Source organism: Electrophorus electricus, chromosome 19 (assembly GCF_041902795.1).
Source record: "Electrophorus electricus isolate QZ-2024a chromosome 19, ASM4190279v1, whole genome shotgun sequence".
NCBI classification, from domain to species: domain Eukaryota; kingdom Metazoa; phylum Chordata; class Actinopteri; order Gymnotiformes; family Gymnotidae; genus Electrophorus; species Electrophorus electricus.
The window spans coordinates 12,728,785-12,749,802 of NC_137515.1; the positions used below are offsets into that span (position 1 = coordinate 12,728,785).

General features: G+C 43.3%; 2 protein-coding genes across 14 annotated transcripts in view; one reads left to right on the forward strand and one right to left on the reverse strand.

Annotated features, from left to right (window-relative positions):
• The window catches only part of sh2d4a (SH2 domain containing 4A), a 36,627-nt gene extending 26,150 nt beyond the window's left edge, over positions 1-10,477 (reverse strand). The window contains exon 1 of the mRNA XM_035535372.2: positions 10,085-10,477. The gene's annotated coding sequence lies outside the window, so the exon portion shown is untranslated. The remainder of the gene's footprint in view (positions 1-10,084) is intronic.
• Positions 1-21,018, forward strand: part of psd3l (pleckstrin and Sec7 domain containing 3, like) — a 92,922-nt gene that overhangs the window by 12,079 nt on the left and 59,825 nt on the right. For 6 of the 13 annotated variants that reach the window (XM_081702659.1, XM_081702658.1, XM_081702661.1 and 3 more), the window contains 3 exons: positions 3,024-3,135; positions 5,306-6,194; positions 6,979-7,413. In XM_081702659.1, the coding sequence (XP_081558785.1) occupies positions 3,024-3,135; positions 5,306-6,194; positions 6,979-7,413 (1,436 nt within the window). Of the gene's footprint in view, positions 1-3,023; positions 3,136-5,305; positions 6,195-6,978; positions 7,414-10,628; positions 10,949-19,170; positions 19,507-21,018 lie in introns of those variants that run through there. The other 7 variants (XM_081702660.1, XM_081702668.1, XM_035535370.2 and 4 more) reach the window with 3 other exon arrangements.

Here is a 21,018-nt window from a genome sequence, read left to right on the forward strand (position 1 = left end):
GGTGGAACACTTGAGGGTTTTCTTAGCTTCCTGATCCAGTGAAATTCGTCAGGAATCGGCAGTTCAGCCAGACCTGGACTGGAAAATGGCCGGATCACAGCTGCTTAAAACCCAACATTCTGGAAGGCTCACTGTGAGTCTGAGTGTAGGCCTGCTCATACTCCTCCTATAGATTCCAAGATACCTTTCTCAAGTGTGTTCGGAGCATTAAGTGCATTCACAACTATTGGTTAGAAAAATCGGTTGGTCAGGAGAAGATGGAGAGAGCAGTTGTGCAGCTGTATTTTCTGACCCACTCCATACTTTGAATCCCCCAAGTGTCTAGTCCCTTAAATATGAACAGTTTAGAAACCAGTCTGTCAAGGTCCCCTGCCTTTTTCATGTTTTCATATATCAGTACTTTTGCTATATGAACATGGCTGCTAAAACAAAATAGAACAACTTTTCTATCTTGAAATTAAGTCTTTACTGTGATGCAAAGCACACAGTTTCAGGTGCAATATGATTTTTTTTATTGTGAAGTCAGGATTTGATATGTTGTGTGTTAAAAATATGAATTATACAAAGCTTTAATAATGGATTGGCTTGGATTGGTTTAGTTCAAAAAATACAATCTGAATTTAAAATTATTATTGTAAAACAAGAATGGAGCAATAAGCAAAAACCTGAGCTGTCTAATAAAACCTTGTATTAGAAACTTTTGGAAGTGGCCAGGTGATGTATCAACACAGTACAATACAGGTTTTAACTTTAGATTTTTGATTCTGTACTGAAATTGTTACACCATCAGTGAGTTTCATTTTCATTCATACAAATCTGTATGAGCGAGTCTGATCTTTTCCTACACCATGTTACACCACGTGCTTTCCTCGTTGGTATAAAAATGTTTTGTTTTTTTTTGTTTGTTTTTTACAGTATGTCTTGTCCCAGGTTCAGTTCATTTATCTCATACAGTTAGCAAAGATGATAAAACCATTCGGGATGCCCCAAGCTGGACACAAGCACACAAAAACTGGATTTCCCTGTCTAATTACAATTCATTAACTACTTCCTGATCATGGTTCCTGATTGGGCAGCTGACTGGCAAGGAAAAATGTGATAAAGTTGTACATAGCAGGGACAAACCTAGGTGGGGTTACACTGGGATAGCAGGGAGAAGTACTCTGTTTGAAATTTCTGTTCTCCAGGAAGTGCACACCTCCCTCCGAACTGTACTTGTTCTGTGAAAATTCATGCCCTCCATATAACTTCCTTTCACACTCGTTAAGAGTTTTATGTCTTCTTCAGTGTTCACCTTAACACAAACTTCTAGATGCCTTTATTTAGCCAACTCATGACAAACACGTTTGCCCAGAGGTGTTTTAGTCTTACATCTCAGGGCCGATGGCATTCCTTGATGCTTATTCATTTGTTTTTGTTGGCAACAGAGAAAATGGTATTGTGTGTTATAGAGATGAAGAGTGTGGGTAGTGTTAAGGTCATTCATTTGAATGTTTTCATATTAATATATATATATATATTTTTCCAAAATATTCATAGAACAGTTAAGTGTCAAGTTGCTTAGCCTAATTTATTGTTCAGATGACAGTGACTGAAGTTGTGAACTTCTATAGTCTGAATTATGTTAAAAAGTGCTGGAGAGTTACTTAATCTACAATTAGTATGTTTTATTTACATCAGTTTACATCCCTACTGTGTCAAGGACTTGTTCATGAAACTTGTGTCTAGGGTAACCTGAACAGCTCCTAAAAAACCTGCTCCTAGAATATAGGCCACTGAGTGTAAGATTAAGTGATTGTACTGTGGTAAGAAAAGGGGGCCCCTAGTCTTGCATAATCTCATTTACCCTAATGTGGAGAGAGAACTGGGATAGCGTGATGCCCTGAACTGCTACAGTGCCCACATCCCCATACTGCACTTCTTATCTTACTTAATGGCTCTGGTAATTATTCTGCGCCGTCTAGTGAATTAAGGCGCTACTCCCCAAAAGAGGCTTCTGCACGGCTGTGATGAAGGTGGGCCTGACAAACAACCTTCTGGACTTTGGGCATGTTGTATAAATAGTGAGCTTTCCGATAAAACAACAAGGTATACAGCAGACTTTCACTATTAGTCTCACAAATGGCTTGAATGGTGACGTTACACCTGCTTTCCCCGTGCAGTACAGTCAAACAAATGAGTGGATTTTACAGTGATGCCCTCATTTGGTAAATGCTTGTTAGATGTTTATAAAGAGTCAACAATTCAGTCCTACGTGACATCATTAATATTGACTTATTAATAGTTTGCATAAATAAATATCTATAATACAGTTTGCAGTTTAATTATTTGCAAGTCCTATGCCAGACATTATGAGCTGTTTACAATGGCCTGTGCTGCTGTGCCTAAGCTTTTAAACCTGAAACTGTCATTGGAGTTCTCCAGCTTCACTAATGACTGAGTGTGTGGGCCATGTTGAGTCGACCGCCCTTCTGCTACAAAAGTGCTTTTTAATAGTATAAAAAAAAACAAAACAAAAAGAATGTGCAGGGGAATGACTGAGACCAGGAGTACATAGGTATGAAGAGGGGCCTGTGTTCCCTGTTTGTCCACATGTTGCCATGGCAACGCATCTCTCCCTCTAGTCAACACTTTAACCTTCTGGAACTGTGGGAACTCCATGGGAACTCCTTACAGAGTTCGTGGTTTCACGTTTACATTTGCATTCCGAACTGCCTTGCTGTCCACGTCACAGCCCAGGTTTGAACAGCAGATTGAGTGCCATATTTGATATTATGATGTGAGGAGGTTAGAAGAAGGTGAACATGGTGAACCGACTTCACGTTAAGGGCATTTGTAGCTTACTCAACTTCAAAGAACTTCAAACAAACTTATTACAATTAATGTAAAGTTATGGTTATTAACTTTTTACATTTATTGTAAAAATTTGTTTATGAATGTCAGTCAGCACAGTCACCTGATTATTTCTAATTTTTTCCTCTCACACTGGAGGACTTCAGTGCTTATTTTGTGGTCTCGTTCAGCAGGCCAAACCATTTGTTTGGATCAGCAGCTCTTCTCACGCTCAGAGTGTTGCCAGAGCCAAGTACGAGTTTCTCTTCGGGAAGACACAAGACACGGGCTCATCGGACAGCGGTAAGAACCCTTTAAAAATTTCATGCTGTGTCCTTTAAACCATGCATGACAAATTAATGTCCCATTGGGAATTAAGAGTCATTCACAATCGCTAACTGTAATCCAGTAACCTGGCAATAATTTGGCAACCTACCCCATTCTAGCAACTGTAGCTAATACACCAACTGTGGCTAATACACCGTGAAGAATAGTAGAATAGAATAGTAGCCTAGCAGATTCAGACGAATAGGCAAGGCAAGACCAGTTTATGTGTATAGCAGTTTTCATACACAGTGGCAGTTCCAAGTGCTTTAGTAGAATGGTGTGTTATCTTATGAAAATGTTATATGCTAATCTGATTCTGATTTTTTCAAAAAAATCTTTACATCCTTACTTATGCTACAATGAATTTTTTTTTACCACAAAGGCCCTTTGAGGTACACTCAATACATTTTTGCTTTTATTTGTAGAGTTTAACTATTAAATAAACAAATAAACTATAGTTTATTTGCTCCTACAGTCTTACAGTATTTTCTGTACTGTTATTGTACTGTATTCTCATGTGTATCACATATAGCATGTACTTTGGGCCAAAACTTGTACATTCTTACTGACTATTAAGTTGTGTCTCTGGAATGAATTGCAATATTTAAAATGGAATCTAAAGACATAAAACACTTTTTAGCTCACAAATGGTTCACATTTGGAATGGTTTTCAAAAGAAAATTGCAGTAACTCTTTGTATGTATGCATTGGGAAATTCACAGGATTTTACAATTTATATGATATTTATTTTGATAGAATGTGGGATAGTAATTGACTACTTGTGGATGTAGGTTTATCAATAGCACAACAAGCACTGAAGTGAAATATGGATGCACATAAATAGATTTTACAAAAAAATTGCTGAGTACAGCTTTTATGTCTGTCAAGATGTTTTTTTTCTGATTTATTTTGTTATACTAACAATGATTTAAGAATTGCCTTAATTGCACTAACATTTTTTTGGGCACAACAACAAAATGTACATAAATGTTTTACTGAGATGATGTGTAAACATGTTGTTACTATTAGGGCAAGAGCTGGCAGATGCTGCCACCTTGTGATGTTTTTACTCAGGAGCTCATAAATTGGGTTCCTATTAGAAGTGCCGTGTTCTCATGGCCCAGTGACTTTTTACTAATACCTTGTGCATTTAACAAGCCAGCACAGTAAAAAGTAGACGTTTTCTAGGCAAACCTTTAGACTGTAAACTAATTCCTACTTCACTTTGCATTGCCTGCTAGTTTTATTCCAAATAATGGAACACATCTGACATTAATTTTCACGCTGGGGGGTTATGTTGTTACTTAACTGGAGGCTTACCATTTTAAAGATGTCCATTAACAAATGTTTGCACATTTTTGTTCCGAACCAGAGGTGGCGAAAGAGACGTCTGCATGTGCCTGAGTCCAGCTGTGCTGCGTGCCGTGGTTTAGACCAGGCACTTTCGAAACCTCTATATGGAGAGAACACAGTCCCGTTCTGTTCACATACCACACTAGAACTATTCATGATCACCTCACCCCCAGACTCTGATATACACAAGTCAACTGCTAATAGAGTTGTAATGAGAACATGAAGATCTGAGTAGCTGATAGTTAAAAACTTCATTTCCATACATATTAGAATTTATGTCTGCAATCTCTCTCAGCTGTCAAATCTTGCCATGGAGCCCTGGAGCCCTGAGTGCCAGCTAACAGGGACGCTTCCATGAAACAGACCCACAGACAGCGTGATTCCTAATGATGATGATGATGTAGATGGTGGACAATATAACTTAGCCACCTAGAGCATTCAGACTTCCTGGCAGTGGGTGTTAATAGAATGAGGCGATATAGCTAATTAAATATCATATACATAGCATAAATCTGCAGTTATTTTTAGATGCTTGGTTACATGTGTTGCCATTCCAGCATTTTTTACAACAGCACTGTTTTTTCGAGAGCCTAAATGGATAATTGGCAAGGAAGTACAGTCAGTTTCTCAAACATTTCCTCCACTAAGACCTACTTACAACATTTTAAGTATTTGTCTGGAATTTCTTTACAAGAGGTGGTTATGTAGTAAGCGCTAGCAGTTTAAATTTTAAAAGTGGGTTGTTAGCTGGTGCTTAGGTTTTAAATGGAGCTCTCTCTGTCTGGATGCTCAGTCTCTACAGGTAGCTCCCAGCCCCAGCCGGAGGAGTACAGCAACAGCAGCCTTGATCCTGTCACACAGGACGATGATCTCGACGAGACCTCGCTGTTCCTAGAGATCGACCGGGAGCTCGCCAACCTGCTGAGCGGCCTGGTTGCCCGCACACGGGATGCTCCATCGACCACTCAGCTGGACGAGCAGGGTAGCAACTCAGGAGACGCCACCTCAAACATGATCCCCTGCAACGGCCAAAACGGGACGCCACCCTCTCCGCCCGCCATGGCCAATCAGGGCTCGGAGCTTCAGAATGGTTTTGCTGACGCTGGGCAGCTGGAGTTGCCAGGTGAGCGTTTCCTGACGTTTGACGCTTGGTGCGATGCACTGATTCAGAACCCCAGCGCAGCGGCGGAGGAGCTGAGCCGTTTGAGCGGTGGCCTTGGTGAAGACAGCAGAGATGCGCACACCAGCCAAAGCAAACCCTCAGCTGCCACAATAGCATCTGCTGAGGAGCCCACCACTGGGCCTTGCTCCACTCCACCCCGAACAGAGACAGACAGGAAGATAGGACGGAGTGGAGAGGGTGCAGACACCTCGGCAGGCCTGTCCGATGCATCTCTGGAGGAGTCCAGTAGGATCCTGGCTGAAATCCCTGGCTTCTTCACCGCCTTCCTGGACGGGGGCAAACCACGGGAAAGGCCCCAGAAGAAGCTGCGCTTTGTGGAGGGCCAGGCGGGGGTGGAGCTCTTGGTTAACGGAGAGGCGCCCGAACCCAACAGCGGTACTGGGGAACAGCTGGCTCAGGGTGTGGAGATGCCCGCGCACGCACACACACCCATGGCTGCTGTGCCACAGGTGTTTGTGCTGAGCCATGAAGGCAAGTCAACTGGAAAGAGCTCAGCCAGGTTGGTAGTACCTCAACTTCACTGTTTCAGAGGACTAATTTATAATAGATAATTTCCTCACTGTGGCATTGATAGAGCAGTAACTACTGCTGCTCTTTTGTTGGCAAACTTGTTGGTTAGATGCCGGCCTATACAGAGCACTACTGTATCAGGCACAGAGTATAAAAGTTCTAAAAGATGCAACATCAATGTGATTGTAATATATGAATGTAAAGTTGAATGGCCTATGAGTTAGCAGTCTGAATTCCAATGTCCCATCCTTTAGCTAAAATTCACACCAACAGAACTGTGCCTGCTGCATATTCCTGCAGCACATGACCACAGTAATTCCTGAATGGAGTTGTTATGCTGAGCTGTCAGTCACAGTTCCCCCTTAAACAGTAGTTACAGTGAGGAATGTGTGAGCTTGCTACAGGAGGGGCGGCATTTGGACTGAGCCGTACTGGAGGAAGATAGGAGGGGTGAGGTCAGTGTATTATAACAGTCGTGCCCTTAGTGCTTCCTCTGTAGCGTCAGCACTGTAGAGTCTGGCGGAACTTGATGGTACCCACACATTGATCACTTAGTTTAGTTCCCACTTTTTCTGATGTTGCACCACTTTTGACATGAGATGCCAAAGGTCTGGCCATGTACTGCCTTCCTGAAGCTATGTTCAACGCAGTCATACAGTACAATAGTTACAATAGTGTAGCAAAATGTCTAGCAGTAGTTTCTGCTTGTAACATTTTAGTGCTGATCACACACTCTCCTATGCTGGTCACCCGTTCCTCCACACATCTCGCAGGGCCTGTGCGAACGAAGAAGCCACCGATGTTTTCAGTCGGCAGTTTGAGAACATCCTGGAGTCGGAGCGGATGCGCGGGACGTGCTACAGCAGCCTGGACTCGCTAGATGCGCTCTCGTCCTCTGCCGATGAGGCTGATGGCGAGCTGGGCCAAGCTGTGGGGCCCTGGCGGGGCAAGGAGTTGGCCGCCGCCCTGGACACGCCCCTCACGCCCATGATCCAGCAGCGGTTGAAGGAGAGCGCTCTCTTCGCTGAGCTGGGTGTCAGGCAGGAGGTGCTCAGCGTTTCTGTCACTGGGAGGAGCGGGAGGGCAGCCCTGGAGGTGACCTCCTCCTTCCTAGATGCAGGTGCTGCAGCTGCGGACCTCTCCGGAGGATCCCTAGCCAACGGTATAATGGAGAGGGACACAAAGGACTGGCTTCAAGGCTGTCTGAGGTAGGACTGGGAATTTCGTAAAGTAGCAGTGGACTTGGTGTATTGAGCGGTTTCCGACCAATTTTGAGGCCCAGTTTTTGATCACCATAAAAATATTGTTAGGCAAAGTCAGTTGGCTTCACATGTATCTGGGTTAACATTTGCCTTAACTTATGTGTCTTTTTAGCAGCATCACTGCTTACTGCATTCATCTGCATTTTGGAGAATACATTTTAGGAGCCTATGGTTCAGTGCAATTAATGAATCACACTTCAGCACAGTGATGGTTAGACTGAATATTGTTTATTGACAGATAGAAAGATAGTTATATAGATAGATAGCAAGATGTACTTTATTGTCCTTGAGTGGAAATTCGGGTGCTGCTGCAACATAGAGTGAACGCAGAGTGCAATGCGTGTCATTACACATGCTTATAATGCAAAGACGGCAGTCCAAATCATTAGATGATGTTTTAGACATGGACAGAAATTTGGTATGGTCTATGCATGATATTTGTACACGGATTCCCTCCCATTATGCTTGTAGATTATCATCATTGTTATTGCAATATTTTTTATTTTTCAAATATGTTCAATTTTTCATTTTTTAATGGAAATGGCTAAACAACAAATAATCTAACAAAACACTTGATTTATTGTCTGCTACAAGTTTTCTGACTAATGTAAATCTTTTCGAGATGAGTATTCTATTGGTGTTCGAATTATACCATTCACGCAGTGCAAAAAACAAAGGCATTATGTAGACAATATGAGGCAATACAAATAATTTGCAAACGAGTATTTCTGTCTATATCATGCAGCCCTGGCATACAAAAGTGACATAAATTACTTGTAGGTTTTAGATTGTTCCAAAGAGCTGTTCAAGTTTCGTATTGAAGTATGATGAGATTCCTGTAGGGAAAGCTACAAGTGAATGCACCACTAGGAGGAAGTATCTCAAGTTTGCCATCTTATCCAAGTCATTGTTAAAAGCTGTCATCTGCTGGACTGTGGCGTAAACTGCACTCATAAGGCAATTTGACCACGAGTCTTTGCTAATGTATGTAACACACCCTTGGTGGGGCTTTTAAGATTTTAGGATGTTGAGTAATGATATAGGGGGTCTTATTAGGTTAGTTTCTGATTCAGAAACAGTAATGATATTTAATGAATCCAGGGAGCGTGATTCTATGCGCCTTTTATTGTATCTAAAGATGTCTAAATTACAGGGCATGGAAAAATATGGCAGTGACTGTTTTGTTCAAGCTTTTATTATTATTATTATTATCTTCTTTTGCTGTACTGGCATCTACCAAAACTTTTGGGTGTGGCTGTGTCACATATGTCACAAATGAGATCTAAATGCCAAGTCTTTACTAAACCTGGCACAAAGATAGTGTTTTGGCTGTGTCATGTACCAACATTGAATGTACTTTGGCCAATAGGTGGCGCTGCAGCATTAAAATAACTGTTTCAAAACCATTCAAACTTCAAACGCAATTTGGACTTTCATTAATAGAGGATCATATGAATATGCAGAAACAGAAACAGAAACTCATGAATTTCTAGGGTGATCTTCAACAAACTGGTCATACGTCCTATACAGTGTAAACAGTCTCATTCTGACTTAAACAGATTCATACAGTCACATCATAAAAGCAATTACGTTCTCATCACATCTCTGGATTAACACATACATGGATGCGTTTGCTCCTAGTGCAGTCTTTCTCGAATTTAGCAAGAATATTGCCTAAGTTCCACACACCTTCTGGAGCTCCCCCTCTATCCACCTTGCTTGGAAAACCATTGCTTGTAACTGTATTTAGATTTGTGTTTGCTGCTGTGACAGCCGTAAATAGGCCTGCCATTTACTTGCTGTTATACTATGCTAAAGCGCAAGCAGTACTGCAACAACCCTCAAATCAAATTTTGGTCACTGTGCCTTGGTATGGCATCTTGGGAGTCTTGGGCATCTTGGGCTTTTTGTGACAGTTTGAAGTAGTGTGCATCTTACACAGACAATTCAGTTCATGGACTGGCAATGTGGAAATTGTACTCATGTACTCACTGCAGCAATGACTACATTTGTGACCTGGCATTTGGCCTGCTTTAAAACAGACTGCTTTAAAAGGAACAGCACACACCCTGTAGCAGGACCAACACAGCTGCTATGATGCTGTTGAACAGGGGGGGTTCTGCTAAATCTATTACCCCCATAATTTGGTACAAAAGCCCAGTACAGCCATCTGACGGGTTCTGTCTGAACTGCACGTGATCGGCCTATTGGCAGAGGGGTATTCCATATATCAATATGGATTAAAGGCCAAAGTGACTGGTCAGGATCTGGGCTCCCTGGACTTACATGCTTCCGTAGACGAGTGGAGCAGGGCGGGCCTTGGCTCCAAGCCCTTACTGAGGTCCCTTGTGCCTGCCTCAACCCTGATCAGTGCAGGCTTTTAAATATAACAATATATATATATTTTTTGTCCACAAGAAGATGCACCTTTGAAGTGACTTATGTCACGAAATGAATTGCATTTCAAACAATGTGTGTGTTTCAGACGTGCTGTCTATCTGGTGTAGTTTACAGAGCAACCTTGCTAAATACGTCCAGTGGTCATCGGCATGCACGGCTGTTTGGAAAGGACCGGCTCAGCACATTAGCATGGGAAGCCTTAAGCATGCGTTCTCACCTGCACAGCCCTGGAATACGGGAGCATCTCCGGTGCGGTGTGCTTCCTCAGTGTCTCCTGTCCTGGCGGCGGCAGGGCAGCACAGCTGCTCCTGGGTTATTTATAGCAGCAGGCAAGCAGAGGCAGACTGTGCAGGCTGCACCCAGCCAGACTCCTGTCTCCTTCCCCCCAGCCCCTGCTGACATCACGCCCTCGTGCTGAGCGCAGTCCCATCCGTTCACTCCTTCGGTCCCTTTCCCCACCCATCGCGTTCTCTCGCTCGTCCTCTCTTTCTCCTTCTCTCGCTCCCTCCCTCTGGCTCTGGCTCCCTTTCTCTCTTTCCCTCTCGTCCTTCTTCCCGTTTCTCGCTCTCTGGCTCTGTCGTGAGGAGGAGCTATGCTCCGTCAGCGTGTGTGGCACCGCCCCCTCCACCACCCCACCCTTTCCGTACGGCCCGCAGATGGAGAATGAGGCAAGAGGCATAGCTCTCCTTGAGCCCGATTGGAACCACTCCATGGGCAGAGAAGGCTCACCATTCACTCCCTCCCCACCCGCCCGGTCCCAGGCGCGCTGGCCTTAGGTGCTCCGGCCCTCCTAACGTCCAAGCGACAAATCTGTGTCCCAGCTGCCAGGGCGGAGCCAGCACTGCACTGCCTCCATGTAGGTCAGAGCAGAGGCACCGAGGCAGCGATCACATGGCGCGCGGCAGGGAGAGCTCGGGAGTTTGTTAGCGGGGACTCTCCTCTTCCTCCTCCTCCTCCTTTTTCTCCTCAGCCTCCTCCCAGGTCCTCCTGCTCCCTGGCTGCCGTTGACCCCTATGGGCTCCTTCATGTCTGGCTGCTTTGCCCAGCCGGGCCCATCCGACGCAGAACGTGACACCTTCCAGTAAGTCTTGACCTTTGGCTTGCATGACACGCGATGATGACCGTTAGGGTGCGCTCGGGCTGGAACACGCAGCCAGCTGCTCTTGCCATGTTCAGGTGCGTGTGTGTGTGTATGTGTGTGTGTGTGTGTGTGTGTGTGTGTGTGTGTGTGTGTGTGTGCGTGTGTATGTGAGAAAGAGAGAGTGAGTTCGAGAGTGAGACAGAGTGCTTGGAAATGTGTACACATTGCAGCACCTCCTTAGAACAGTAGCCGGCAGCATCTGTATCTTTCTCCCTCTCTCTCCCTCTCTTTCTCTCTCTCTCTCTCTCTCTCTCTCTCTCTCTCTCTCTCTCTCTCTCTCTCTCTCTCTCTCTCACTCTCCCCCTCTTGCTTGCACTCTCTCCCTCTGTCTTTCTAATGTCCTCTAAATGTGAAGGTTGAAGTGGTGCTTTGCTCCTCCTGTGTCTGTGTAATTCCCATTTTCCTTTAAGAAAGTGGATGGTTCTTAATCCAACAGGAAGGAGATTATCATGGAAATGTTAAACAAAAATGCACATGCCATGATTTTTTGTTTGGCATATACATGAAATCTAGAGGTGCAGCTTCCAGCAAATTTTCACTTAAACACCTTCTGGCTTACATAATAATTCATCACATTCTGACCGAAGGCATGTAATCAATATGTGGTTTATTACAGCAGCAAAACTGCTTTTAGCTTGAGTAGTTCATGGAGGCCTTTCCCACACACTGAGATGAAGTTTGCCCTTGAAGCACACCCAGTGAAACTGACATAAACAAGAAGCTCTGTGTGGGGACACTGAGAAGTCTCTCGATGGACATCAGGGAAATAAGCTTCCAGTACATTTGTGTATGCTTAGGAACTGTCACAAACATGTAAACAGAAGGACTTCTGGGAGTGGGACTGAACATGCACTGTACGTGCACAAGATTGGTTCTTTATGGTGCCATACTGCAGGGTAATGTAATTCCTCATCACCACCATTTGATGGCAGTAGATCGCCTGCCTCAGTCCCCCATACAAATCCCAAAGCATCATAGTCAACAGGAATTTTGATGATTTCAGTTTTTGACGAGTAAATGAAGTGCCTAACTAACAAATCTCCACTTAATAACATGCTGCATTAATATATTGCAGTAGCAATTTTAGTTTGCTGTATATGAGGGCTGTGTGTGTGTGTACAGCATACATATATGTGTGTGTATGTGTGTATGTGTATATATATATATATATATATATATATATATATATATATATATATATATATATATATATATATATATATATATATATACACACACACACACACAGCATACATATATGTCACTTTGATACAGTACATCTCTCACAGAAAATAAAACATTTATATATAAAACTGGAAAATGACATGAAACCACCCAAACCACTAGATAATATAGAACAATCCAATCTCAGTCCCTTTGTTGTCTATGCCATGTTTATTATACAACATGTGATGCTTTCCACTTGCATGATTGGACCGCATGCAGTAAACAGTATGTGTTGACGCATGTACCAGGTGGCCCTCCGAGGTGTGCGGCTGTCATGTGCCAGAGACCCGCCCCTTAGGTCCCGCGGCCTCTCCGTTTGTGCTGAGAAAGCTGTCACTTCCTGCCTCCAGGGACTCTGTCCTGGGCCGCTTTCATCCCCTGCCGGTGCCAGAGGCGTGACTCAGCAGAGCCGGCCGGCTGCCAGCCCAATGGCAGCCTCCGCCCTCTCTCCCGCCGTGGCCGCCGGCATTCCGAATTCACCTCTCAAAGCAGCACTTTTTGGGTATTTTAGAACTGAAGCAAAAAGATATGTCTGATACACACACACACACACACACACACACACACACACACACACACACACACACACACACACACACACACACATATATATATATATATATATATATATATATATATATATATATATATATGGTGCATAAATAGAACTGCCTTGAGCAGTGAAGATATATACTATTATGAAAACACAATGGCTTCTGGAAACTGTTTGCTTCTTTCAAAATGACTAGGGTTTTGTGGCAAGCCAATTCTCAATTTGCATGATGGCTGAAAGAAGAGTTTTGGGCGGTATGGTGGATTTGCAAGGTAAAACATACGAACCTTGCTGTTTGACTCGTTACAATCTAAAGTAAGAATGTGTGTGTACGTGTGTGTGAGCATGCTGCTAGGTGTCAGTACTGAGCACACATAGGGAGGATGATACACCAGCTGTTTGCACTCTGTGAAATGAGGGAGTGGACATCCTGCCCAACCCCACAGAATAGTGGGAAAGATCGCTACTCCCCCATACATTTTCAGGCAGACCAGCTAGATAAAAAGCTGCAAATTTAAAGCACAGCTATACCTATAATCATCTACGTAGCACTACGTTGCAACTGTTGCAACAATACTTCAGAAGGCTAGAAAAGAAGTCCTCTTAAGAACCAAAACACCGACTTTCTGTCTATCTACAGACCTCTCTAGTTGTTCTCATAAAAAAAAAAGAAAAAAAGAAAAAAAGATTCAGATAACTTCTTCACTCTAGTTTTTATGTTAGAATTTTTGAGTCCATTATCCCTTCAGGGGGTTAAGTCCAGCACGTGAGCTATGGCTGACTCTCCAAAACATTGCGAGGTGTGTGAGCCGCAGTTCAGAGGGCTTCACTTAGTCATCAGGGCTGCAGCTGACACCCTGCCAAGGGGCCCTGTGTCAGGGGACTGTGAGCAGGCGGCTCCACGCTGCTTGTTTATCTCCTGACCTGAGCCTGATCCCCTCTGAGAAGGAGGAGAGATGTTCGACAAGCAGTACCAGGGAGTGTTTGTGTGTGTGTGTGTGTGTGTGTGTGTGTGTGTGTGTGCGTGTGTGTGTTTTGAGAGCTTTTCTTCTTCCTTGTCTTTCCAAGCTAGTGCACATAGTCAGTTCCTTTGACTGGTGTGTAATGCAGTCATACCCCATACCTCCTCCCTTGCATTCAGCCCTTCATCCAAATACGCCAAGCGTTAATTCTATGTGCTTAATTAGGCAAGTCTGTCACAGAGCATTATCAGAGTTTCACTGGTAGTGTGGTGCTACCATGTAATGAAATGTAATGTTGCTTTCTGGCCTTTTCATTTTTCCGTGCCGAGACTGTACAGGCAACATACTGTCCTGAAACCAAGAGAGGGACGGGAGGAGTGTTTGGAATGGGTGGGAAGGGTTGCACATGTGTAAGTCCACTCTGTTAGCATGTTTACCACTGTTGCACGCTATCACACAGTCAAGAAAATCATGCAAAGCCTGTTATGGAAAGAAAAGACTGTGCAAACTGTGCAGAGGAAGTAGTCACAGAAACAAGTCTGAAGTCTAAGGTATAGAGTGAACTCAGTATGAGTACAAATGCTCTGTGGGATGAGGAGCTTGTCCCTTGCACTACTTTTCTGCACATACACATGAAACTACCACTAAGCTATGATTGTGTCACGGAACGCTCCCCCCCACGAGTCACGTGGTACGGCCTGCCATGTGCAGGGTGTTCATTTGTTTGTAGCCACACCCTTCTTGAGGGCACACTCCTGTACAGGGTTTAGACGTTAAATGTTTGTATGTCTATTTAAACCGCTGTCAGTGTGCACCTCGTCGTTGGTCATTGTTCATGTTGAACGTGTTAAACGTCTAGGTTCGTGTTGCCTTGTTAATATCCACATCGTTTGTGGTAGTTATATGTATCCATGTTCACTGATTACGTTATGTGTGAGTGCCACTGTTTTCTGTGTTATATGTAAATAAACGTCTGTCTGCGTCGAAGGAGTCTGTGCGTCCTGCTCCGTGCCCTGTGGCACTTGGGGTGTTACAGACTGACCAACCACCACAGGACGCCAGCTTCCTCGGCTAAGAACGGACTTCCTAGCAGGAGGGGCGTAGGCACCCACCGCATAGCTACCTGGATCCCAGGATATTGGCGAGAGTACTGCGACCGGTGTCTGCGTCCACTCCTGAGGTGGAGGGGAACACCTCCAGGAATTTCTTGGGGGGGTCCTGAGGCTATCGAGTCTGGGCCGAGGAGGACAGATGTGCCCCACAATGACCGTAAAGAGGGCGGTTGGGTGGAGCTGTTGGAGCTCCGGAGGGTAGGGCTAAAGTCTAAATCCCTTCCCTTCAGTGGACCCGCCAGCAAGACTAGAGGGGTCTGCCCAAAGCCTCAGAGGCAAACCGCCTCTGGGGTGCTCCTAGAGCGGCTGGGAGAAGGAGGACCGTTCAGGGGAGGAGCACGACTGGGGCCGGGGCGGACGTGCACCCCCACGTGTACAGTCGAGGCTGCGGACACGTTTACAGTGACTGCGCTGACAGCAGGCGCTGCAGTACAGCACCTAAAGTGTTTCTTTATAGGTGTATCGCTTCACGGGGAAAGCGTAGGACTGATCTGAGAGAGGCAGGCACTCTGCCTTTCTCCCTGTCTGGTGAGGGTCTTCCAGGTGGGAGGTTCCTGGCCTGCCTTGTGCTGGGTGGGCACTGGGCATGGCCATACTGTCTGTGTGTGTGTGTGTGTGTGTGTGTGTGTGCCTGGAGTTCGCTTTCCTGGAAGGGAGAAGCTTTGGGAACCGTGCTCCTAGGGAGGGGTCGTCGTCGAGGACTGCTTCCCTCCCGCACTTCACGTGGAGCCTAACGGACTACCCGAGAGAGGCAGAGACTCTGCCCTTTCTTCCTCGTTTAGAGAGGACTCCCGGGCTGGCGGCTCCTGGCCCGCCTTGTGTTAGGTGGGCACCGGGCATTGCTGTGCGGTTTCCGTGTGTATGCATGGCGGCCTGGGATTCACTGTCCGAGCATTGGATGCCTCGGGAGCCGTGCCCCCTGGGAGGGGATTCTGTCACGGGACGCTCCCCCCCATGAGTCACGTGGTACGGCCTGCCGCGTGCAGGAGGTTCATTTGTTTGTAGCCACAGCCGTGAGGGCACACACATGTACAGGGTTTAGACGTTAAATGTTTGTATGTCTATTTAAACCGCTGTCAGTGTGCACCTCGTCGTTGGTCATTGTTCATGATGATGTGTAGCCATGTTAAACGTCTAGGTTCGTGTCACCTTGTTAATATCCACATCATTCGAGATAGTTATATGTATCCATGTTCAGTGATTACGTTATGTGTGAGTGCCACCGTTGTCTGCGTTATATGTAAATAAACGTCTGTCTGCGTCGAAGGAGTCTGTGCGTTCTGCTCCGCATCCTGCGGCACTCAGGGTGTTACAGCTTGGCTCTGATGTTGCCAGTCTATACCTGCTAACTTTCCCTCCTTTTTCACAGCTCCTCTGTAGTTTTAGTCATAGTAGCAATGCTTAATATTATAAAAAATATTTTATTTATATAGGATCTTTTATTTTATTCATTTTTCTAACAATCCATTTTTTTTAAATCACCCAACTACAAGGCTGGAGTCTACTACCCTAGGTGATGTCTGATTTTTTTTTTTTTTAGTGTATATGCTTAAAGGAAACATTACTTTACAGAAGGTTCTAGGCTTGTCACAATATTGGTACAGATTTTGACTTCCGTACCAATACCATGTGTAATAATTCTCAATAACAAAATGATACATTGGCATAAAAACCTCACAAAAAATCCTTCCATTGTCTGAACTTAAAATGTTTATTGGATTGAACGCAGAAAAACTATGATTACAAAAGTTTGATTTTAAAATGGAATCTTGCTAAATAAAATAAGTAAAATTACTTTTGTAATAAACTAAATACTTCAAAATGTCTTCTTCTGTAATTACATGATGGATTTTCTCTGTCTGTTTAAGGTTCTTAGCTAGGAGTACCAGTGTGTCTGTGTGGTCTTCTATCAGTCCTATTCTCCTTGGGCTGCTCTGTTTAGTCTGCAGTGCCAGATTACCAAATAGGTAATCAGAGTAGGCACTGGCCTATGGGCTCTGTGCCTTTTAGGGTCCCGTGACAACAGATTTAAAAAAATGTATTTGTGAGCCCTGGGGGACCCGAGATTTTGACTGTCTATGGGTCTCCACAGGGATTAATCCGGTACTGTTAGTCTGTTTAGGCTTCTTTATAGTCTTTTCCATATTTTTTGTGTCTGTCTATCACAGATGTTATGGTAAACTGACTGGATGAAGTTCTTAGTAATGCATTTTCTTAGAATTAGTGAGTTCTTAGTAAGAAAAATAAAGAGTAAGGAAAAGATTCATAATTTGATGTTAAACTGTACACCTAATGCTCTTGTTTTAAACACCAATATTTTACTGTTTAGCCCACATGAAATTTAACAATTAAGTAGGCTAAATGCTTGATAGCCTATTTGCGATGGAAACACAAACACACAAGCTCACATTAGCTGATATTGCAAAGTGAGAAATGATCTTTTCTCAAAAACAGTTCTCAACGGAACATTTCACTAATCACTTAAGAAAGCTCCGCAGCGTAGCCTTTATCTTTGCTAACCTGTCATCTATTCAGATCTTTGTTGAGGTCAGGATAATTATTGGAAACATTCTTAACCAAGTTGCTGGTGTAGCCTGTCTTGCAGGTGTTTCCTTTTGCATACTGCTTTTGTCTGTTGGCTAGCTAGATTAATCTGTGATGTAGACAAAACATGTCCACACTTCTTGAGTCCGTTTTTTGAGAATGTAAAATTAGGCCTTATTTGATATTCTAGAGAGACGACCAATACGAGGAGGATGATTTTTAGACACATCTTAAACAACTGTATCAGGTTATTAGGCTGTTCAGAAGAAACTCTTCTGATCGACACTGTGATTATTTTTACCATGTAGTCAGAGTTTTTTACAGCCCTAAACATTTTTATATTTTACATGACGTCTGAGTCTGTTTCTGCAGCTTTAACCACAATATGCAGACCTTTGGAATGGAAACAGATTTGCTGTAATTAAAAACATAATTTACAGTGAAGAATAATAGGAGTGCCTTTTAAAGCACCCTGGTTTGTTGGTATGGAGAAGTTGTTTGGTTGCTGGAAGTTCATATGTATTTCATGAAGTGAGAGGCATGTGGACTTGGGCTAGGTCAATTGCATGTCATAGTGAAAGAATGACTTCCTGGTTTTGGTCACTTCCCCCAAGAGATGTCAGAGCAATAGAGGAAACTAATGCTGATAAAATATTGATGAAAGGGCCACAAGCTGAAGAAAAATCCTGAAATTGCCCCAGTCACTTCATGCTCACATATTTTCAGAATGAGGTGGTTTGCTGTGGTGAACTCCACCTTAAAATATCTTCTATTCCATATGGAAATAATCATGTGTGTTTATCATACATTACTAGAAGAAAATGCTACAATACAAAAACTTTATATGAGATGAAGCACAGGTTTTACAGGTGTTATTCCTAAAATACAAAGAAATACCTAAGAAAATGTTATTTGTGTTGTATGGGCATTAAAATTTCATTTTGAGAGAACCTTTATAGAAGATGAAGTCCTCAATACAAGTGTAATTACAGAAAAAATGTGGGACATCCCTACAAATGATCAGAATACAATATTAACAAGGTTTAGTCAAAGTGGCAGGTCTTTTCTGCAGCTGAGTCATTTTCATTTTGATATATATGCATGTGTTGGAGGGATATATGCAAAGTGTTTTATGTACTGTACATTCCTCTTAAACCATAGCAGTTTACACAGTTGTATAAAGTGTGGTCATGAACCTGTGCTTAGGTGATTTCTGCTTTTTGCATTCATCCATATTTTGAATGAATGGTTTACTAACTTTTTTGTTAACTTTACCAATCCAGTAGTACCCCTGCAGTCTATATTTTAGTGCTTTTTGTGCTCCTAATTTGTAAAGGGTGTGTACGAGGACAGAAGACGTTCATCTTTGCAGTGCAGGGCTGTTCGAGTATGCCATGTTTCCTAAAACGAATATAAGCCATTCCGATAAATTCCGACCTGTGTCTGCATGGACGCTCCATTCTGCGCTCCAGAGAAACACACACTAATTGATCTGGTTTACTAACGTTAGTGATGGAAATCAAGCAAAATTTCAGAGAAGTTGTACCTACAGAAGTTATTTTATATATCCACATCCCTTAACAGGTTTCTCATTCTCTTTGGCATCTCTATCTCCATGGCCTGCCGCGACTGTTTTTATGCGGGTTGACTAGCCGAAACGACAAAAAAAAAAAGAAGAAGTTTGCGTTAAATACGCTCAGCCAAGGTCCTGTCATGGCAGGACAGTCATCTGTTGCATCTGTAATTCATACGGGAAAGTTCTTTGAGTGATTCGCTAAGGCGTTTTCTTGACCTGGCTTCTCCTTCTTATTGTACAGGGTACAAATCTGCAGCTTTTCTAGGTGTTTTTTCCCCTCCTTGCTTCGTGCAAAGGTTTGTGGGAAATGCCAGCTCTGTTCCGCGGAGGGATGAGCCGGGATTCAACGAAGTGATTTTGGGGTGGGTTTTTTTTGCGAGCTTTTCCCTCCTTGACTCGAGATGTCGTTGTCTAAGCGCTTACCGTGGAGCTTCAGCCGGCGTGTCATCTCGGGTGCGCTGTAAAAGTTTCTAGTTTGGGTTGTGCTTCCAACTACGTGCGGATCTGTGCGCTAAGTATTACAGGTAAACAAAATGACTCGTTGCTGAGTTCATTGTTAAAACTTCATAACTAGATAAAAGGCAGCTTGAGGCTGTGAGTTAGCCTACTGCTCATTGTAAAAGACATCAAAATCAGTGTCAGTGGAGTTTAGGTTTCCTATTTAATGCTTACGGATAAACAAGGCGCACGCAGGCAACACGTTAATGCATTTTAGATGCTGGAGATTCATCGCGGGAAAACTGAAGGTTAACTAACATTTAGCATGAAACTATTTTAAGATGCCTCGTCAACACGAAAATCCCGAAGAAATGTAAAACTTCAAAACGCTATTATGGGGCCGTATGTTTTGCCTTCTACTGGTCTCTTGTCTTTTATTTTTAGATTTCTTTACTTAAAGTTGGCATGCGAGAGACTTTAATCTTTCTAAAACTGTTAAATGGTAACTTATTTTCACACTTCCTTCTGCATTGTCACATAACGTACGGCCTTTTAGACTGCAGTTTTTAGTAAAGCTACAGTGTATTAACAGTCTTGGAATGGTTAAAACCATCGTATGTTGTTTTCCAGGCTCAGTGTCTTTGCACCATGAACATTCAGCTAGTCCTTTTTGGTGTTGGGAACCTTTTGTATGTCTAAGGCTTTTTCCAGATGTGCACATCCAAGAACATTTACCTCAGTGCTCCTTATTTGTTTGATTATTGCAGAGTGAATTCATGCAATTAAACAGGCTTAGGAAGAGTAATTCATTCTTCAAATTGAACTGGACTGAAAGTAGTTGTTCCACTTTTTACGCTCATTTCACTCGAACTACAGTAATAGTTTATTTAGTCTAAAATGATAAGGTGTGTCATCTCGCTGGTTGTAATGTTCTATTTAAAATGACGTCTGATTTGTGCTCCTGTGCCTATGTTACATATTCCCCTTTCAAAGTAAATGAAGAGTTGACATCACAAAAAAAGGCTTATTTTAAGGGCAGCCTAAATGGTACACCTTACAACTCTGCAATTGTAGTTTAAGGAACTAGATGCTTTTTTTATTGTTAAACCTCATGTATTGATTGCTCTGATGAGTCGCTGGAAATAAATAGGCCAAAGAAACCTCATAAACCAACAGGCTTCAATCTTGTGTAGACGCTTTCCAAACCCCTAGCCTGACTCTCATACAGAAGTAGTCAAAATGCGAGAACTGTGATCATGTTTTTGTTACACCCACCATGACTAAGAGTTCATTCATGGCCAAACATTCACTCTCAAGGAGCACAGGTGGGCTCTGGAAGTAAGAACGTGACCTCAGTTTTAATGCAGACAGGATATGTTCTGTTGATTTGTTCTGGCAGCACCATCTTTCATGGGTATCAATAGGCTCCAGTTTCTCTGCATGAATTTGTAAGGTCAATTTTGCGTGTTGTTCCAAAGGGTTATCTAGTGTTATTACAAGGTTTCTTACTTTCAGTTGATTCTACTGTGACTGCCACACAGTGGTGGAAGTCTAGAAAAGCTGTCAGGTTGTCAACTACCTCAGTGGTGTTCACCTAC